The sequence below is a fragment of the Schistocerca gregaria genome, chromosome 8, assembly GCF_023897955.1.
Source record: "Schistocerca gregaria isolate iqSchGreg1 chromosome 8, iqSchGreg1.2, whole genome shotgun sequence".
Taxonomy (NCBI): domain Eukaryota; kingdom Metazoa; phylum Arthropoda; class Insecta; order Orthoptera; family Acrididae; genus Schistocerca; species Schistocerca gregaria.
The window spans coordinates 410,688,427-410,711,543 of NC_064927.1; the positions used below are offsets into that span (position 1 = coordinate 410,688,427).

Sequence of the window (23,117 nt, forward strand, 5' to 3'; positions counted from 1 at the left end):
AAATGACACTAAGTCATAGATTATTTTGGATTTGTCAGCCATTTTGGTACGTTTGGGCTAGAGTAGTTTTCATCAATATGAAATAACTATACTACAGCTGAAAAAATCACTTTCTGCTTTTACATGGGTAAATGTGTGACAAGACAAAAAGTGAAATTGGTTGCCATTAACAGTGATCCTTCACCGGTGACATGCCATACATTGGTTCAACAAATCTAAAGTGCAGTCAAACATCCATCAGATTTGGTTAGCAAAGAAAACTAAAACATTGTAGAAGCTCATGTTACACAATTCTTGCTGATCATCAGACAAAAGTGTATCGAGTAGCAGACACCGTAGGCACTCCTACAGGAATGGCAGTTAATATATTGCTCGTGTGTTGGCAACAGAAAGAACTGTTGGCTCGATGAGGGCTGTGACTGCTGACCGTCAATAACAACTGAGTAACTTTCAAATTCAAAGCTGTGTTTGGAGCAATTCACGTGAGTTGTCACCAAAGACGAAATTTGAATTTATCATTTTACTCTGGAAGCTGGCCAACAGTCAGATCAATGAGTTGCTTCCAGCAAAGCTGCTTCAAAGAAGGTAAAGATAGTACCCCTAGACTGGATAAGTTGGGGTGATGATTTTTTATGCATGCATTGGTGTTTAAGTTTTACTCTTCTCCAAAAATGTAAAACGATCACTGTACAATATTACAGTGATATGTTGGACTGCTTCCCCATGAAGTTGGATGAAATACAGTCCCATTTTTCAATAAAGAAAATGTCCGCCCTGATAGCTGAGTGGTTCCCAGCTGGGTCAGAGATTTTCTCCACTCAGGGACAGGGTGTTGTGTTGTCTTCATCATCATTTCATCCCTATCAGGTGCGCAGGTTGCCCAAGGTGGCATTACGGGCCTCCCGGCCAATTATGCCAAATGCTTATTTCCATTTCCATAGAGAAAATGATTTTACACCACAACACACCAACATGTTCTATGGAAGTCATCCCCTTCACAATTTATGAAACACCTTTGTACTATATTACTACTGTTAATTTTTGTATATATTCAGTTGTATTCAATGGCAGTATTATTGAAACAGAAACGTAAGGAACCACAAGTGGCTTTCCGTGCCATCTCACACTTATCAAGAATACGACAACGTAAGCAGTGACAGAAAGAAAACAAATAACAAGGTGATGAATAATCTGTAATGGTTTAGTAAATCAATTGTAAAGTAATCTTTGAAATGCAGTAAGAAAGTGTTTTTTGAACAATATTCACCAAATTATCCACTAATCCTAAAAGTACACAGTATCAGCAGAATCAAACAATTAACACTTGCATAAATTTTGCATAATACAAATTAACAAAGGAACAGAATGAGTAGGCATGACACATTACACAAGAAAAATGGGACTGGTGCTGCAGCTCTGTGTATCTAACAATTGTTTACCTCAATAGAGGACCCATTTAAGTCCATACCTCCGTTTTTCTTGATCCCACAGCTAAAACAATTTTTGCATGTCATTTTTCATAAGGTTGCGAAGGAACTCTCTCTTCTAACAACAGAAAATGACTTTTTTTTTGTGGAGATATGATTTCTGGTTAGCTGGTTAGTTGTGTGGAAACTGAGGGACCAAATTACTACGTTATCACTTCTTTGTTTGCAAAACATGTTCACTAATAACCAGAAGCAAAAGCTGCCTAAGTAACCACAATTTATGGTCTTTGGTATTTGGAAGGAAAATTATTAACTGCATCATTCCAAAACAAGAGAGTAAAGACAAAATTCAAGGTCTGCTGGTTTTAATACATTACTTCACTAAGAACGTGTTGGAGACATACACTCTGTCCTGGTGCTGTTCGAGAGTGCTTCTCTCTGACACATTCATGTAATTAGTCCAAGATTTCTTTATAATATTTTGGGTAAACTGTTTCAAATTATTCATACAGTTTCTTGAGTTGTGAGGAAGACTTCGACTTTCAGTGCATGGACTTGGTTTATGGATCATATGTACGAACTCACAACCATCATATTTAATAACAGTTTTAAAAACTGGTTTCTTCATTAACATGTTCCAAAAGGTGAGAGCAAACTTAATTTCTCATTTCCTTTTTGATCATCAGACAAATCTTTCAGTAACATTTTTGTAGATAGTTTCATCATGAGTAACTTCTTTATTAAAATGTCTTGAAAATCTTTTTTGTCTCATGTGCCATCACTCAATCTTTGAATCTTTGATCTTCCAATACTATTTACCAAACTTCTGCAAAGTTTTCATTAATTCTCAATGTAAAAGGCTTCCAACTGTGTTGCTGACTTTTTATGTTCCACAAGAAATCTTACATTACTCGCTGTTCAGTTTCAGTGAAAGACATTATCCAGCAAAGTGCAAGAAGACATCCAAATTAATTTGTTCTCCGCTGCCACACTGCCAATGAGCTGGTGGGTTTAGAAGAAATGTGTCACAGCCGAACAACACAGTTCAAGGGATAAAAGCAAGCAGTTGCACAGTAATATCCTCAACACTTAACTCCTTGGTAAAGTAAGCAGTCTTCATCATGCTGTGTTGAGGTAAAAGTTCTTGCGATACTAACAAGCATACACAGTTTCACGAGCAAGTATTGGACAGGTACTTACCTTTAATTGATCAAATTCTTGGGCCTTCGAAATCATTGCAAGTGCATCAGCTTCTGACATAACTGGTGCCATTAGCTCGTTGAATATTTCCACCGTATCATACTTGATGTAAAAATGACTTGCAGTTCGCCCAAGATCTAAAAATAAATGGTTATGTCACTTAATTGAAACAAATTTAAAATAAAACAATGTCTGCAATGATATTTTTTACAAGGTCTTGGGGACTGGACCATTACCCTGCAGGATATTTGTGTATTTCTAATATTTATATTCTCACATCAACTTCATAGCCAGCAGAGGAAGCAAGTATTTTGCTCTAGAGAAATTATTGCTAATAAATTAGGACTTCACACAAGTGAAAGCACAATAATTATTGGGAAAAAGAACACAGATTTGAAATCTGAGCTCCAATATTCAATTCCTGCTCCTTTTTCTTTTGCCTTTGTCTCACATCAATGCAGGATCAGTTTGGTTACTACAGGATTTGGCACGGTTAATTTATGGGGTGGCTACATGCCCTTGCTGCCCCAGGGAGGAAAATGTGTATCCCAAACTGCCTGCATGTAGTGTTATTCATAGGAAACTGTGTGAACGTTTTCTAAATGTAACTGAGGAAGGATGGGTACCAACACGGTATTTACCTACAGAAGTGGAAAACGTTTTCTAAATGTATGTAGGTCATGTAACTGAGAAAGGATGGGTACCAACATGGTATTTACCTACAGATGTAGGTAAATTTTAACCATATTTTCCTCCAGGTCTCATGTCCGAATATTTCAGATACGTCCTTCATGATTTCCTGCTTCCTGAAACCACCCTGTCTCAGACAAACTAAGAAACACTGTTGCAAACATCGAATGCTGTGGTTGTTGTTGGGATAGGTATCCTGATACAACCTTGCTGCCCACCGCCCGTTGCCATTTGCCTTTCCATAAGTAAACACCATGTCGGCAAGTTCTCGATACGAATACGGAACCACTGTGTACAACGCTGTATCACATTCACTGCAACGTGAGTCAGCAAGAGAAGTGAAACCACCTAATAACCACATCCAGGCTTGCTGGCACACTAACTCTCATCATTAATCCACTGAGAGGATTTGATCCAGGGCCAGCACATTTGCCTAAATCCCAGAAGTGGTGTGGTAATACCTGCAGCTTTCCAGGCAAATAGATCCAATGTTCAATTTGTTGTTTACATACTAATGAACTACTTTACATATAAAATTATCACCATTTCATAATTTTAGGAAAATTTCTGGAAGGAGTACAAACAAACACCATTACCATATGAAGAAACCATAATTTTTAGATACAACGAAACTGAAGTTTAACTTAGTATCTTCTTCTATTGTTTTAATTTTTTTTTTTTAGCAGTCTCACACCATTATTTACTTTAGGTGGCATGCAAAGACTTTTCAACTTAAATCATAAAATAAATTTCTCCAACACACCACCACCTTATGTTATCTTTAACCATTACACTGTTTGGGATAAGAAGGGACTGCAAGAAAAAAATAAAGGCAATAAGTACTCATGTTAGGAATGAAGAGCCAGATTTCTTAATATATTAACTGCCAAGCACTCTAAAATATATGTTTGTCTCAATGAGCATCTCCTCAAGAAAGCAGAATTATTTATCTAAGAAAACTGCAAGGAGCCATGTCAGGTGAATACCGGAGGGGCTGCGACAGCAATTCATACAATTTTGCAGCAATAAGTACAGATGAATGTTATGGAGCACTGTCAAGGTGAAGCAGAACATCATATTCATCAAATGAAGTTGTTCTTCCTTCACTTTAATGCTGATTAGAAACAGTATATCACTGCAGAATTTCCCAGTAATCAGTTTTTCTTTTTCCAATAATTCAATGACTGTGACACCCTTTGCAACCCACAAAATGTTCACTCTAACTTTTCTGGTCAATGGGACAATCTCCACGTGCATTGGAGCAGCTTTGCAAGTGGTGCCCATTGTTGCAATTTTTGCCCTATAATCAATAATGACAACTTGGAAAGTGCTTCGGATCTCATTTAACTTGCTCTAAACACTGCCATAGGATAGTTCCTGATGTACTGAAGAGTGCAGATGGACTCTTTTGAGTTGTGGGCGCTGATGGGCCACAGGACCCAGTGGAAACACTGCCGACAATCAATTCAATCTCTGTGTATGCTTTGTCATGGCTTGGCAAGGCAAAATTTGCCTCACTACACTGACCCTGGCCGGCACTGGCGTAAGGGTCACGTTCCCTAATGATAGGATGCCACGTAGGCACTTTGTATTGCCAAGGGCAGGTCCGTCAGCAGCCGGCAGCCTCGGCAGGCCAGTTACGTCGTCAGTGATGTGCTACTTTACCATCACTGACGGAACTCGGAACAGCTCAACACACATTCAGTGTGGTAGTATGGAGACTGCTGTGCGTGGGATTCGACCCACTGCTCTCTGGTGGGAGTTGGATGGCTGTTGGCGCTGTGGCATTAAGTCAGGGGGGATGGGTGGGGGGGGGGGTGGGGGGGGGGTAGTGGGGAGTGGGTGGGGTTAGTGTTGGTAGTAGGATGCTCAGTACTGGTGGCAGCAGGAGCTGCAGATGGCAGGTGGGCAGTGCTGTGGCATTAAGTCCTGTGAGGAGCTCTCTGCTGTTGGCGACAGGTGCAGCCCGGTCTTGAATCCGTGGCAGCAGCTGCTGGCAATGCCAGTTGTCCCACTATCTGGCACGGCCCAGGTGTCATGGCTTGTGGTGCGGCTGGACTCTCACATCAGAATGCTTCTGCTTCCGAATTCATAAATATTTATATCACTCTGAAGCACCCCTGTTTCACTAAAACCTGACATCTAGTCGCTTTGTCCATAACGAGATACTTGCAGCGATGTGGTGACATCGACCTGCCTGCTACAGTTTTTACCGCTGCGTGGAGCAGTTTTCCACTGAGTGTGGCTAGTCACATGTCACAATTGTCTTACGTGTATGTTTATTTTGACCAACGTTGCCACACTGCAGCTACCAGCATGCGGCTGGTATGTAATACTTCACAGCACTTTTCCCACCATTTGTTGCTACCATTGCTAGAATGCTGGGTTGCAACTCTATAATATGGAAATAGTGCTGAACAGAGTAGTTCCTGAAATATAGAAGCTGTTCAGCAGTATTTGTGAGGTACACTCCTTAACCACTGTGTTGTAGGTGCATGGTTACACATTTGCGAATATATCTCTGCAAACATGGCAACAATTTATTGTCCATATACTGAGCAGTCAGCTGGTACACAATTAATGAGGAAAGATGCATGTGAGTGAGTATGCATTACATATAGTAACCTATGGACATTATTTTGTGTGTGTGTGTGTGTGTGTGTGTGTGTGTGTGTGTGTGTGTGTGTGTGTGTGTGTGAGAGAGAGAGAGAGAGAGAGAGAGAGAGAGAGAGAGCTGTATGTCCAGATGTCCACACCTTTTCTGTCCAATCCATGGTTTAAATATATCATACCTAACTGATAAAATCATGTATATAACCATTAATTGTAAAATAAAATTAACAAACCTGTAGCACTGAGCGATCCTGTGCGTGGATCATAACGTATCATTTTAGCTTTATCCAGTTTATTGGCTGCAGAAGTTATAAGATTCAGTCTCCCATGCTCCAATGTTTGATCTTCCTATGAAATGAAATTCTCAGTATATTAACTGTAACAAATATTCCTCTTTCCACTAAGTTTACTTACTAGCGTTGTAAAATGACTCAGCCAATCAGTAAGTTTTGATTCCCATTTAAATTTTCTTTCACTAATCACAAGATATTATTCTTTATTTGTGACAGAAACCAACTGTAATGAGTTACCCACTAGTGTGACTTTACCTATCAACACAAAGATCCCCGAGGAGGTAATCTTCACAAAGCAGGATCACAATTAAAATGCTGAAGGTTACACTGAAATATTTTCTGCCTGAGCAATATCAGGTAAATGGGGAAAATAAGCTGGAGATATGAATTGAAGTTCGTGTTGGGCAGGGCATTCAACTTGGGTAGTTCATCTAGCAATATTGACAATAGTGCTGCGATGGTGAAACGGTCAGCATTTCTGCCTAGTATGCAAGAAGACCCAGGTTCGAGTCCTGATCACGGCACAAATTTTAATTCATTTCTGCAGTTTATAAACTTATATTTCAATGTGTTTACTATTGTTTTATTTCAATATGCTCAAATATTTAGTTCCTTTTCTGTTCCATACAGACTTTATGAGATTGTGATAAAGAGGTATGATCCCCATGTACTGATCGACAGTTTTGCAATGCCAGTCACTGTGATATTTCAGCTGATAGCCAGTGAGTACAAGAAGCCTCGTTGCACTTTATTAAAGTAATTAAAAAACATCAGCTTTGTAACTGAGCCAGTACTCAAATGATACAATTATTCAGTTTGTATTTGTATCTGATTAACAATAAACATAGCCTGTTAAAAATGTGTTTTAAAGAAAGATTATTTGTATTACACACCATTAACAGATACATCATGCATTCAATAAACTGTGAAATAAGATGATTTACTGGGAAGGAAATATTAAAGAAAACAGTGATTTTATTTCAAATTAATTTATCAATCTGCACAATGACATACAATTATTTGAAAATCATCAAAATGATAAATATTAAATATACACACATCAAAAAAAGTTTTGCATCATGTCGTTTCTGGAACCTGTACAGAAAACTGGAATAGAGATCAACACAAACATCATTTCTGCTCTTTTTATTCCTCTTGAAAATCACACACTGTATGTCGTACCACCATACAGCAAGAGCTTTAGAGGTGGTGGTCCAGATTGCTGTACACACCAGTACCTCTAATACCCCGGAGCATGTTCTCTTGCATTGATGCATGCCTGTATTTGTCGTGTCATACTATTCACAAGTTGATCAAGGAACTGTTGGTCCACATTGTCCCACTACTCAACAGCGATTCGGCGTAGATCCCTCAGAGTGCTTGGTGGGTCACGTAGTCAAGAAACAGCCATCTTCAATCTATCCCAGGCATGTTCAACAGGGTTCATGTCTGGAGAACATGTTGGCCACTCTAGTAGTCGAGCAATGTCATTATCCTGAAGGACATCATTCACAAGATGTGCACGATGGGAGCGTGAACTGTAATCCATGAAGATAAATGCCTCACCAATATGCTGCCGATATGGTTGCACTATCGGTTGGAGGATGGCATTCACGTATCGTACAGCCGTTATGGTGCCTTCTATGACCACCAGCGGCGTATGTTGGCCCCACATAATGCCACCCCAAAACAGCAGGGAACTTCCACCTTGTTGCACTCAATGGACATTGTGTCTAAGGAATTCAGCCTGACCGGGTTGCCTCAAAACACATCTCCGATGATTTTCTGTTTGAAGGCACATGCAACACTCATCGGTGAAGAGAACGTGATGCCAATCCTGAGCGGTCCATTCCGCATGTTTCTGGGCCCACCTGTATCGCGCTGCAGGGTGTCGTGGATGCAAAGATGGACATCGCCATGGATGTTGGGAATGAAGTTGCGCATCATGTAGCCAATTGCACACAGTTTGAGGTGTAACACGACGTCCTGTGGCTGCATGAAAAGCATTATTCAAGATGGTGGTGTTGCTGTCAGGGTTCTTCCGAGCCACAATCCATAGGTAGCGATCAACCACTGTAGTAGTAGCCCTTGGGCGGCATGAGCGAGGCATGTCATCAGCAGTTCCTGTCTCTCTGTATCTCCTCCATGTCCAAACAACATTGCTTTGGTTCACTCCGAGATGAATGGACAGTTACCTTGTTGAGAGCTCTTCTTGGCACAAAGTAACAATGCAGACGCAATCAAACCATGGTATTGACCATCTAGGCATGGATGAACTACAGGCAACACGAGCCGTGTACATCCTTCCTGGTTGAATGCCTGGAACGGATCGGCTGTCGAACCCCCTCCGTCTAAAAGGTGCTGCTCACGCATGGTTGTTTATATATTTGGGTGGGTTTAGTGACATCTCTGAACAGTCAAAGGGACTATGTCTGTGATACAATATCCACAGTCGATGTCTATCTTCAGGAGTTTTCGGAACCGGGGTGATGCAAAACTTTTTTTGATGTGTTTATTTGATCACAGCATGCAGCAAGCTAGGAAACATGCTATGCTGGAATTCAATAACTGCTTCATAGCCCATGCCATCTGAATTCCACTTCAATCTGACACACGCTTTCTATCTGAATGCCCGCTTGAGTCAACCTTGGTCAACAGCAGACTGGCAATTGTGCAATCAATTCCATAGCTTAAAAGGAATAAGTAAAAGACATGGGCAAGTCCTCACACTCACTTTGAGAATTCCAAATTGATCACACAGAAATCGGTCAGACAGATACTAAAGAGATCTTGAACACCAAGGTCAAGAAGAACACAAGAATATAATGAGATCACTATCTTACAGAAGTCAAGTGCATTGGATTCCAAACAGGTGTAGACAGCCACAGACAAAGCTACCAGAATCATGAAGACAGATGAACTATGGGCAAGGAAGGAAAGAAAAAAGAAATATTGCTGGTGGGACAAGGACTGTGAGAAAGACGTAGAGGGAAGCCTGGAGAGACTAATGGCAAGAAGGACCCACAAAAAATAAGGTTTTTCTAAGAAGGTAGGAAGCGGTCAGAACATTAAAATAGACTAGAAGACAGAGGATGAAGCAGGAACTGGATGAGGTTCTGAACAACTTTAAGAAAAACAACAACAGAGGCTACTGTGAAATTCAGAAAGTATGACGGGATACAGAGGCAGAAAACTGTTTATATAAGGGGTGTTAAAAAAAAAAAAAAAAAAAAAAAAAAAAAAAAAAAAAAAAAAAAAAAAAAAAAATGGGCCGGAGGCATAATTAGAGAAACCAGTACCTGTATGTTAGAAGTATTGACCCTGGCTCTTTAAACACTTGTCCCACTGTGACACAAGGCAGCGGATGGCTGTCTCATAAAATTCCCAGGGCTGCGGTGTTAATCAGTTCCGCACACACAGTTGGACGTCGTCGTCTGAGGTGAATCGTTTACCCATCAGAGCCTTTTTAAGGGGACCAAAAATGGCGTAATCACAGGGAGAGAGGTCTGGACTGTATGGAGGGTGGCTGAGAACCTCTCATTTGAATTTCTGCAGGAGTGCCATGACTGTGTTGGTCATTAGATGATTTGCATTTTCGTGGAGAAGAATGACCTCATGGGTGGGATTGCCTGGTCATTTTGATTTGATCACTTGGCGAAGGGTGGTTTAGGTTTGCGAGTAACACTGGGCATTCATTGTTCTCCCATACTGCAGGAAGTGAATCAGGAGGTCATCTTGATCAAAGAAGAATGTCACCTTAAAAATGCTTTGAGGGGCAAATGACGACACCCAGCTGTTTGTGCGGAGCTGGTTAAAATCACAGCCCTAGGAATTTTATGAGACAGCCTTTCATCGCCTTGTGTCACAGTGGGACAAGTGTCTTAACAGCCAGGGTCAATACTTCTAATATACAGGTATTGGTTTCTGTAATTATGCCTCTGGCTCATTTCTTTTTGAACACCCCTTATACGAGATTAGAAAGGGGAACCGACCATTAGTGTGAGAACTTCCGTGATACTTGCAGGGTAGTTTCATGACCTGCTGAACTGTGAACCAACTGAAGACAAGCTGAAATTGAGGATGGAGGCAAACAACAGACAGTCACACCTTCCAAGCACCAGAAGGGTGGAAGAATGCAATCAGTTCCAGTACATCAGGAGGGAAAAAGGGATGCAAACAACTGCAGAGGAATATCGATACTATAGGTCAACTGCCATGTGCTGTCGAAACTGCTGCTGAAGAGATTAGCAGAACAGATAAAAAGTAGAGTTGGAGATTATCACATGAGGCTTGGAAAGGGTAGGGATGTATAAAACAGACATTTATCCTGAAACAACTGATAGTACATAGGGCCTTAAAGAACAAAAGTCCGTAGTAACCTTCATGGACTTAATGAAGGCATATGACTCCATCAACAAACAGACTCTTAGGAGGATCCTACAGGATGGAGGACTAGTCAACACAACACCAGAACTAATAACGGAAGTTCTCACAGAGACAAGGGCAAGGGCGAGATTCACAGGAACACAACCAGTAGAGTTTGAGATCAGTACAAATGTCAGAGAGATGGATTGCCACTAATTTTAGTAAAATAGCACAGGATGAAATGAGCAGACAGTTGAGAGCAATAATTGAGAAAATGGGAATACAGAAGATGCACATTGACAGTGGGATCTAAATGGAGCGCCTATCCTTTGCAGACAATGTAGCAATAGTAAGCGAGACAGATTAAGACACAACTCTACAACCTAAGCAAGAGAGCCAAAAGGGTGGGACTGAGGATCAGTTACAACAATACAAAGGCAATGAATGCCAGTGTGGATTGGCAAGCACCAGGAGGCACCATACAAAAGGTGGACAAATTTACATAACTGGGAGAATTTATAACAGAAAGAAACAGGAGCAATGAAGAAATAATGGAGACGACAGATATATACAATAAAAAGAATATATCTACAAATGCAAAGATCAGACACTACAAGGCAATGGTGAGGAATGCAGTATTCTCCACTCAGGAGAAATGGTACAGAATAACTACGGATAAAGAAGAGGGAATAATACTGAAGAAGACACTAGGCCCCAAAAAGAGGGAGCAAGAGATGGACATGAAGATCAAGGGAAGAACTGTACTGGAGCATGAGGATAATATCAGGAGATTTCAGACGGAAAAGGGCAAGATTTTCTGCACGTGTAATTAGCATGAGTATGGATAGAATGACAAAAGAAGTATGGCAAACAACAGGGAGCGCAAGAGAAAAAATAAATGAACCAAATGGGTAGTTGAAGTCCGGTGGAATTGGTTGGAACTGGAAATCAAGGTGGAAGGAACGGAAAATTGGAGAGCCAAGTACAATCCAACCAAAGTGCTGAAGATCAATGACAGAAAAGAGAAGAGGATACTGAAGATCTCGAAAGAAGAGCAGGAGAGAAGAAGAGAAAGGATGAAGAGGCTTTGGGATGAGAAGAAGAAAATGCAGTCCACAAAGGGGCTGCCTGTGGTCCTACAGAGGCCATCATGCATGATAATGATGATGATGAAGAAGAAGATGATGATTTTTAAAAAATGCCAGTTGCTGTCTCCTCATGCTATCTTCCCTTTTATATGTTCCTTCTATGATATTTACACTGGAATGGTTTCTAGAATCACGTGACCAATCCACTTGTCTTCTTTTCTCTATTGTTGCCCTACATAACCTCTCTTCATCAGTTCTTAACAGAACTTGCTGGCTGGTAGTTTTGCCTATTTAGTCTACAACAGGTGTCTCCAGGAGCACATTCACAGTCATACAGTGCTACTCTTTATCATTTTCCCCCACAGTTCTATATTTATGTTGTTTGGGAAGTAATTTTTCTTTTATTTATAAACATTGCTTTTGTGATTCTTTATGACTTATTTGCTTCTTCTGTCCCCAGTTACCTTACTTTCTAAATATTTTATAGTCTTTTTTGTTTTATTTTCTTTGCACTCTAATTTTAATGCTCATTTCTTCTGGTTCCTTCAAGCACACAAGTAATTCTGTCTCTCTCTTTTTTGAGATAATTTCAACTGTGTCAATAGCTCCCAAGATTCTTTGGAGAGCCCTTTCATCTGGAACTATCACAGCTGTGCCATCCTGCCTCTTTCCCCATTTATGCTCGTACCTGTACAGTATTTTTTGCATTCATTATTGCCTGCTCCCTGTTGACAGTGAATAGGGTTGGGGGCAGATTGGATCACCTTCTAACACCTTTAATAATTCTAACTTCTGTTAATTCATTCCTTCTCTGTAATATCGCTGTTTGTTATTTGTATAGTTCTTTAATTATTCTTCTGTCTTTATAGTCTAGTTTAATCATACTTATAGTTTCTCTTACTTTGTTCCTGTTGCCCCGAAAGATGATGGAATACTACTTTAAAATACTGAAAGAGCAGAAGGTTGAGCCTAACAATCACAGCAGTGTGTTGTTCTGGTAAATTGCCTGCATATAAAAAAATGCTGCAGATATTGTTCTTTGTCAAGGCATCAGATGTCATCATGAAATTTCCACATTATTTCATCAGCATAACTGACTGTCAACTTCAGGTATGGCAAACATACTGCCAGTATAAGAAGAAACTGTGCAGCTGTGAATGTGCCAAATTCAGTTGTGTGGTTTCTTCTTAAGCTGGCATAAACAGAAGACTTTGGTCACAGCCCAGTAGTGTGCCAGTTGTGCCAATGAAATATCATGGAAATTTAACAATAAAATTCGATGTCTCATCTGAGAAAAACACCTATAACTAGTTCGTTGGGAAAGTCTCAAGCAACACATAAAAACTGTTACTATTGAATGGCTATCAAATCAGACAATTTAGTAAATGATTGTATTCAGCTGACTTACCTTTACATCTTGATAATTTATCCCATAAACCTGGGGGTTCATACGCATGCGTACATACAAGTACGTGTAACTCAGCCAATTAACTGCTTCCGATACATTTGAGATGGTGCCCAACACAACCTGAAAAAGCAAACATGACCTGGGATGCAGATATATACAAAATTTAAAATAATTATCACTGCAACAAATTTACACTTAGAAGAAAAACAACATAGATTTTATCATGAAATTTCTGACCAATAGATAAATGTCTTCTACCTGTTCCACAAATGATCCGATTTTATTATTCACAACTGCATTTCTGCACATTGCATTGTAACACCTGCAGCATTCTGTGACAGAGGCAATGACAAAGACTTGCTGAACTGTAACTCTCTGCAAGTCTTTTTGTCTCATTTTGATTTTTATTTGCATCAAAGATATCCTTCATATTCTTACTCAATAAGGCTGCTCCCTTCTCTCAGTTTTATAACATGTTATTTATTGTTGATTGAATTAACTACTTCCCACATTCCCAATGTTGACATGCCAGGTTCTCCTTTACAAGGTTCCCTTTCATTCAGTACCCTTCTGTATCACCCATGCAGCCATACGGCCATTGGGGTCATGGTGCCATACAAATAAAGAATTCTGACTGTGGACACTTTTATGCAGTGTGAAAACCTTAACTTTTTTTGCTTCAAATAGCTTTTTCTACCAAATATATTTGTAATCTTCCTTCAATCAGATAAATAATGGCCAGGGACTCCTAAAACAAAGACTAATGTGTGTTCACAACTTTATTCATCACCTAGATTGTCATCAACTTCTTTCTTCCTTTTTTTGTGGGAGGGGAAGACTAATTATTTTGGTGCCAGAACAGTAGTATATGTGCACGAGACGAATATAGTGATATAACTATTCTGAAGGGTCAATCAGTAATTACTCAGTGAAAATACATTGAATATGAGGACTTTTACGCTCCTGTTAAAGCCATTTAAATGGTACGCCATCCAGACATTCACTCCACTTTCAACAGAAATTAGTACTGTTGAGGCAAGTGATGTGTGAGGTTAATGTTACACATTATATGATGTCAACTTCTGGGTGACAAGCCTTTAAAAAAAAACAACCACATTCAATGTATTCTAATGGGAAAATTAATAACAAAATCCAGGTTATATGTTCACCTAATAATTATGTATTGTTTCTGTTACATGTATGCTTACAGAAAATTAATATTAAAATTCCTACAGACCATTTCCGGTTTTCCTTTCAGCTGCTAGACAGCATAATAATGACTCAAATTTTTCTAATAATATTTGAAAACTTTCCAATTGGGCGTATACAACGTGTAGTAGTAGTAGTAGTAGTAGTAGTAGTAGCAGCAGCAGCAGCTCACGAGCATAAGTTGTGAAAACACAATGGTGTTTGTTTCATAGGCTGCTCCTCATTATTTGTCTTCTTCAAAAGAGATTATCAATATTTGTAACATATCAGAAGTTATTTTGGGTGAAAAGTTAAGTGCCCTTTGCTGTACATAACCACCTGAAACAGTGTTACAGCTGCAAATTTAATTCAGAAAAGAAGTTACATACATATAAAGCTATACATACGAATTGAACCAAGCCTAGTCCAAATGATAGTTCTTTTGTCACCTGACTGTTATTTCCTTCTTGATACACTACTGCAGTTTCAACTATGCAGTCATTGTCAAATGATTCATTATGGTCCTTTTGCAATCAGTTACATCGCATGTCATAGTACACCTCAAAGACATCATATTCACTGTACGACCATACAGGATCAACACTTATATGGAATGTTTGAGTACGACATAAAAGTGTAATGCAGGTTGTCAACAATTATACATGAGGGCAAAAACAGCTAGCAACCCCCCCCCCCCCCCCCCCCCCACACACACACACACACACACCTTCCCTTCATTATTCATCTTCAATTCTGTTAAAAAAACTGATGTTTATCTCTTGTCCTTGTGTAAAATTGTTGACAACCTACATAATACATACACTTTGTATTGTAACAGAACACATCAGTATCACTGACAAGATGATCCCTATATGGTTGAATAATAAATGTGATCTTCTTGATATGTACTACAACATGCTATATATATATATATATATGATGATGATGATGATGATGAGTCCCATACTCCGTTTACCGAGCGTAGGGGAGCGACGCGGGAGACCCGCGCCGCCATACTAGGCAAGGTCCTAGTGGAGGTGGTTTGCCATTGCCTTCCTCCGACCGTAATGGGGATGATTGATGATGAATATGAAGACGACACAAACACCCAGTCATCACGAGGCAGGTGAAAAATCCCTGACCCCGCCGGGAATCGAACCCGGGACCCCCGTGCTCGGGAAGCGAGAACGCTACCCGCGAGACCACGAGCTGCGGACATATATATATATATATATATATATATATATATATATATATATATATATATATATATATATGTGAACCACCTGACAATGCGTTCAAAACCCAAATTGCTACACTGTATCCAGAAATAAAGCATGATTATTTAGACAATTCTACCAGGCAGTCACTCATAATAATAAAAAAAACCACCAAACAAGCCTCTTCATAAAATTTGTGTACAACGTGAAACTCTACGAAGTCCAAAACAAAGACAAGCCAAAAAATGTACCTATAAACTGAAAAAAATATGTGTAATTTATACAGCCCAATGTTCTCCAAGTTTTGTCTGAGGTGATTGAGATAAATAATGTGCAATAAGGTTCTAAGGATGATACTTACTTCAGCATTGAGATTATCAGCAAGAAATTTTATGAAACTACTTTCAATAGGAAACTGGTTAGTAAGCAGAGATAAGTAGTGAGCCAGTTTGTCATGTGAGGTTATTATCGTTCCATGTCCAGACTTATCAAACTGTGGACGACCAGCTCGACCAAAAATCTGCAGTACGTCCAAGATTCCCAGGTCGACAAAAGATCCCTGCTTTGCATCATATATTTCTGTTCCCTAAAAAGAGAGAGAGAGAGAAGTAACCTGATTAACTATACTTCAAGGAATACTTAGCATATAAAGACACAATTGCAGCTAGTTATATAAATACTGAATATTCTTGTTTGCTATTGGCAGAGCAATATATGTAGAAAGTAAGTCAATAGCTCACCCTTATTATAACTGCATGTGCTGGCAAATTTACTCCCCATGCTAATGTTGATGTACAGACAAGAACCTTTATTAGCCCGGATCCAAAATATTTTTCAACCAGGGACCTGGAAAAAACCACCTTATTTACTGCGAAATCACTTGAAACCATATGGAGAAAATATAAGTAGTAATGATCAAAATAGCTTTTGTAGGAATATATCTAGTAGTGGCAATATATTTGCTAATCAGAATCATAAAAAGTATGGGAATTTAAACAAAATAATACATTACTTGTTCACTGGACAATGGAAAATCCGGAACGGAATAAAGACAATATTATGAGAAGGATATAATGCTACTTGCCATATTCAGGTGGAGACGGTGAGTAGCAGACAGGCACAACAAAAGGGCTACTAAACACCTAAGCTTTTGGCCAGAAGGTCTTCTTCCAAATTGGACAAACACACACACACACACACACACACACACACACACACACACACACACACACTTACACACTTACCACTGTCTCTGACAGCTGGGAGCAGACTGCAAGCAACTGCGAATGATGGGAGAAGCAATCTGGGTGATGGAGGTAGCTGGACCGGGGAGAGGGACGGTAAAGTGCAATTTGTGGGAGCATACAGGGATGAGGTGTAGAGAGTGTAGGGCACACAGGTGCAGTAGGAAGGTTAAATGGTGTGGGGCTGTTTTCAGACAGTAAAAAGACAGTGAACGTGATTGTGTAACAGAAGGCTGTGGAATGGGAACAGGGAAGGGAATAGGTGGGTGAAGGACAATGACTAACAGAGGTAAAGGTCAGGAAGGTTACAGGAGCATAGGGTATATTTGTAGGAAGAGTTCCCACCTGCACAGTTCAGAAAAGCAGGTGTTGGTTGGAAGCATCCAGATGGCACAGGCCACAAAGCACTTATTAAAATGAAGAATGTTGTACTTGGCAGTTTGCTCAGAACTAGGTGGTAAAGTTCTTTCTTGGCCAGAGTTTGTCAGTGGCCAATCATGCAGTCAGTCAGTTTGTTAGTTGGTATCCTCATGTAGAATGAAGCACAATGGTTACAGCTTAGCTTGTAAACCACATGACTGGTTTCACAGGTAGCCCTGCTTTTGATGGGGTAGGTGATGATGGTGGTGGTGGTGGTGGTGGTGGTGGTGGTGGTGGTGGTGCGTGTCGGCAGCGAGAGTGGGAGGACGTACGGAATGCGTCTTGCACCTAGGTCTATTACAAATGTATGAGCCTATACAACCCCTGCTCCCAACCCTTTCCCTCATGGCTGTGCTTTGTTCTACATGGGCACAACAGCCAACAATCTGTCAGTCTGCAAGAATGGCCACTGACCAACTGTGGCCAAGAAACAGCTGGACCACCAAGTTGCTGAGCACATTGCCCAACACAACGCTCTTCATTGTAACAACTGCTTCACGGCCTGTGCCATCTAGATCCTTTCAAACACCATCAGATTTTGTGAATTGCACAGGTGGGAACTCTCCATGCAATATATCCTATGTTCTTGTAATCTTCCGGGCCTTAACATTGACTTTCATCCAGCTATTCCCTTCCCTGTTCCCATTCCGCAGCCTTCAATTCCACAACCACATCCACTGTCTTTTTACTTCCTTCCTTTTCCGCTCCCTGACATCTAATCTCCCGACTGCACATAGCTGCTGTACTCTTGCTCCATCATGCCCCTGTATGCTCTCATGAACAGCACTTTTACTGTCCCCCACATGCACCCTTCTCTTGCTCCCCCTCCCCACCCCAGCTACTCCCACCACCCAGATTGCTCCTCCCATCATGTGCAGTTGCTTGCAGTCTGGCCCCAGCAGCTAGTCACAGTGGTCATGTGTACGTGTGTGTGTGTGTGGGGGGGGGGGGGGCTATTTTCCAAGAAGGCCTTTTCCCTAAAGGCTTGTGTGTTCAGTAATCTTTTTGTTATGCCTGTCTGCAACTCAACATCTCCGCTATATGCTCATTTGTTCATTAATATTATGAAACCTTATGATTAAATTCACAGGGAAACCCCGTGGAATGCAAAGACAGTCTTTGGCATTCTAATTACAATTTTCTGTAAAATGAGCTTGGATGATAACATAAGTAGGCTTTTGTTTAATGGAATGAATTTTAAAAACAGAACTGGACTAAGGGAGACCCTCTGTTCCCTCTTCTCTCCTTGGTGTGGCCTTGGGGGAGAGTTATGATGAAACTCAAACTAGAACCTGCTGGGATAATGATCATTCAAAGAAATAAAGTTAAGGTTTTAGTTTATGCTGATGATATAGTGCTCGTTGAGAAAAATGAAATAGAGGTTAGACAGTTATTTATGGAGCTTGTAGAAAAAGCACCCAAACTTGGCCTAAAAATAAATGATCAGAAAACAAAATATATGACAGTTAAAATATAAAGACGTGAACAAGACAACCCATCGTATCTAATAAAACTGATAAGGTTTCTCCCTGAGAACTACTACTATTCTGTAGAAGAATTTTTATTATTGTAATGTATCAAGGGTGGTGGGTAGGAATTACTAACTTGCATCTGTATATTTAATAATAATAATAATAATAATAATAACAAAATAAACTTATAAATGTTTCAGTACGTAGACATATTTACAAATTACTGTACAGTGTGAATGTAAAATGACTTGTGTCACATCATTGCAATTTATTGCGCAAATGCTCCATGGAACACAAAACTAAACAAATACCCAACTAACTACATAAACAATCGACAATCATAAATTCAAATGCAAATTTCTGAATGTAATGATAAATGAACAAAATCAGAAGCAAACAGAAGTGAAAGAGAGACTGAAAAATGCTAATAGAGCTTACTACTCCATACAAAGGATTCTAGGGTGTAAACTACTGACAAGGTGAGAGGAAGGAGGAAGAGATTTATGTTTAATGACAAAGAGGTCATTAAGGACAGAGCATGTCATTAGAGATGGAGCACAAGCTTGGAATAGGGAAGGATGGGAAAGGAAATCAGACATGCCCTTTCAAAGGAACCATCCCAGCATCTGCATGAAGCGATTTAGGAAAATCACAGAAAACCTACGTCAGGATGACCAGACGCAGGTTCAAAATTTCGTCCTCCCAAATACTAGTCCAGTGTGCTGACCACTGCGCCACAAGGTCCTACTGACAAGGAAAATTAAAATGAAGCTATATAACACAATTGTACAACCAGTCCTAACCTATGTAGCAGGTTTAATTACAATGGGAGAATACCACTTACAAATATTTGAAACCACTTACAAATATTTGAAAATGAACTTTACAGGAAAATCTTTGGTCCACAGTATAATAATGAATAACATATCTGGAACGGAAGAGACAACACAGAAATGCAAGTGCTATCATAACAAGCAACAATAATCGAACAATAAATTAGAGAAAACTTCAATGGGCAGGCCAACTGATGAGAATGAAAAAGGCTCAAGTAGTTTCAAGAATATTTACAGAGCAGTCATTTGGTACGAGACCAAGGGGGAGACCCAGACATATGTGGGTAAATAAAATTTAAACATGCAGCAGGATGCATGTAAATAATTGTCAGGAAGCAGCACAAGATAGAAGCTTCTGGAGGCAACACGTGAGATCAGCATGGGAACTCTGAGTCCCATGGAAGCCAAGAAGAAGAATTTAAAGATATGTTACATAAAATGGAATAAGAATTCATTACTGTACTGCACAAAAAAGAAGACAAAGGCATTAGATGCCACTATTAAAATAACAATAACATGAGAAGATCAATACTTTGGAACCACATACTACAAAAACAAATAATGGAAGAAGCTGAGTGGAGACCTGCAAGTAGGTAATGAGAATACAGAAGATGGTGACATGACACTGAAGCAACAAAGATACCGAAAATAAAGAACCAAAGTCTAATAAACCTGGTCAGATGTTATCAAGACACTAAAGAAGTGCTAGGAACAGAGAACTGCTGCTGAATGACTCGAGAGGTGATGACATCCTAAAATGGAAGGGGGGGGGGGGGGCAGGGTGGAGGTGGAGGTGGAGGAGGAGGAGGAGGAGGAGGAGGAGGAGGGGAGTTTTACGACACTTTTCTGAGGGAATAAGTGTGAAAATCTATGGTTAATGTTACATTAGTATGCCATGAAGGAGATTTCAATTCATTTTAAATAGCAGACACTTAACCACAAATAAATAAAACTACAACAAACATATCCAACTAATACGAAAAACAAACAATATCTTTTTTGTACAATCAACAGAATTGAACTGTCTACCAACAATACTTACAAGACTTTTACATTACAAAATGGAAATCTACAATGAACACGGTAATGTGAACTCTTGCAAGGAATAATGAGCATACATAACAAAAATATTTACAGTCTCCTAATTGGAGCGACATCCTTAAGATTTGAGATGTTTCAATTCTCTGTTTCAAATCACTTTCATTAGGTCATACTTTTCATAAGAGCATTCAAGTAGCATCTTTATCATTATGGAAGCAGTGCAATGTCACCAAGTTATGTACCAGGTGGTTACAATTAAAATGCAGCTACTCATGGAGTTCCAATGGGGGCTGTAATCATTGTATGGCTGTGAAAATTTGTAGATTTGCTAATGCATTAATGAGGAACTGATTTACTCTGAAAATAAAATTAGTTCCAATCTCGGCCACCAAGTGCTGAAAAATCTAGTACTGTCAATGCAAGAAATATGTATAGAAATGTTGCCATATGTAATGGATTAGGAATCGAATGTGCTCAGAAAAGTTTAAATAAATGAGAAAGGCATAATGTTGATTCTATTATTAACCACTGCTTAAACAGCTTGTTCAATGTGAGCACTGTAGGTGTCGACGGGATCACAACAGTTCCAGTGGAATCTCAGCAATACGTATCTGTATACAGGCCTTCAGATCAGGCAGAGATTGAATGCGTCCTAGGTAAATTCTTTCTTTTAGATATTCCCAGAGCCAAAAGTCACAAGTTTGGATCAAGTGATCTTGGAAGCAATGCATCTGGAAAATTTGTGGCGATAACATGTTCATGCATGGTAGCATTAAGCAGATCTTTCACAGGGTGAGCGACATGAGATGTTGCCCCATCTTGCTTCAAAATAGTGTTTTCCACATAGAGCTGTACAAGCTGGTGTCAGTATCATGCAGATGCCATGGTATAACTAACAGGCTCTCTGGGTAGTATTCTCTTCACAGAAGAATGAAGTGAGGATAAAAGCACTTGTGAATCCACACTGCACAGTCATACATGGTGAATTCTGTGGCTCTTCATGCACAATGCACCATTTAACAGCACCCCAAATTTGGCAGTTATTTGTATTCACTGCACACCGGAGTGTAAAATGTGAACAAGCAATTCACAGAACATTGTCCAGCAACATGTCATCAACTTTGATCTGTGCCAGAAACCAAAGACCTAATTCTAAATGTAGGCTTCCACAGCCATTATCACAGACAATAAAATTCTTGTGGGTTTGAGGCCGCATTGACAACTATAAAATTCAGACGTCTTGGTGACTATTGCAAGGTGCCCTCCACATGGTGTATTTGCTAACTGCTGAATGAGCACTAGTTTGGTTACTTATATACTGTGGAGAAGTGCTGTCATTGGATATGAGGGAGCGAAGGAAGGCTATTAGGAGTTCATTTTATTGGTCGTTGCATTACCTGTTGTCATTGGTGGAAATCGGCATTTTCCATTGGAGTTTTTTGCTTGCCACTGGTGGAAATCGGCGAATAGGAAACTGAGCAGTGACTGCAGCTTAGCATTGTTTACTAACTGCCCAGTATCGACTAGGGTGTGTCAGCACTCTGTGTACCCTCCGCCGCTGCGGCCTACCATGCACCTGTTGCTTTGCGAGAGCTGTCCTTCCACAAAGCTGTCACTGTTAGCAGCCATGACGCTGGAAGTCAGTATCCGTCATCTCTATTCACACTTTCGGGTCACTTGGCTGTTTCTATAGCCTCTCTAATCTTCCTCCTCAAACTAATATGTAAGTAACCAAACTAGTGTTCATTCTGCAGTTAGCAGTACACACCCTGGGGAAGACGCCTTGCAACCTTCGCCGAAACGTCTGAATTTTATAGCTGACAATGCGGCCTCGAACCCGGAAGAATTTTATTGACAAAGAGCTAATTCACAATGTTGCTACAGATCATGAGGTTTCATTGCTGCACCATCTGGATCTTGTATGGGTACCAGAGTAATACAGACAGCAAAACTTTCTATGCTGTTCAGGCATGAGATGGACAATTCTCGTGACACTACATGAGTGCTAGCACTACCAGGGATACAGCTGTTGGTCAGTTTGAGCAACAGCGACCTCATCAATAACTTTCACTGTGATAAGATGCCCTCTCCCAGGTGCCAAACCAAGCTCACACGTGTTTCTGAATTTCATCAGCATCTTCTTTAAACAATTTAATGACATCTGGTCTCTCCTCGGACCTTTCAGTCAGCGATACTCTCTCAATGCAATACTGCAACAGCTGCCGTTGACATAAAACAGTTTCACTAACAGCAGTCTCTGTCTTGATAGCCATGCTACTTTCTCACGTTGTAGCTTGTCAAATGACAGTGTGGTTGTCACACTGTCATACAAAGAGTGTACAGCACCAGATTTGCACCTGCTGGCCACAACTGGGACTAATTTATTTTCCAGCATTAACATGTTGGTGGTGTTCTAAGTTTTGTTGCCATATGATAATTACAGTCCACACTGGACTTCTCTCAGGACCTGCAGTTTAATCATAACCATCCAGTACTTCTGTGCCATTTTTCAGTGTGATTTCAAATGAGTTGCAATGAGTAAAGTTTTCTTTTGGTGTTTAATGAAGGGAAAAAATATTCTAATACATCCTTACATACAAAAGAAAAGACTGTAA

The 23,117-nt window shown here is 40.0% G+C and overlaps 1 protein-coding gene across 1 annotated transcript in view; it reads right to left on the reverse strand.

Annotated features, from left to right (window-relative positions):
* Positions 1-23,117, reverse strand: part of LOC126284092 (activating signal cointegrator 1 complex subunit 3) — a 223,304-nt gene that overhangs the window by 126,610 nt on the left and 73,577 nt on the right. Inside the window, exons 15-19 of the mRNA XM_049982741.1 lie at positions 16,233-16,338; positions 15,854-16,078; positions 13,085-13,204; positions 6,164-6,278; positions 2,628-2,764 (exon numbers count right to left, since the gene is read on the reverse strand). Coding sequence (XP_049838698.1) covers positions 2,628-2,764; positions 6,164-6,278; positions 13,085-13,204; positions 15,854-16,078; positions 16,233-16,338 — 703 coding nt within the window. The remainder of the gene's footprint in view (positions 1-2,627; positions 2,765-6,163; positions 6,279-13,084; positions 13,205-15,853; positions 16,079-16,232; positions 16,339-23,117) is intronic.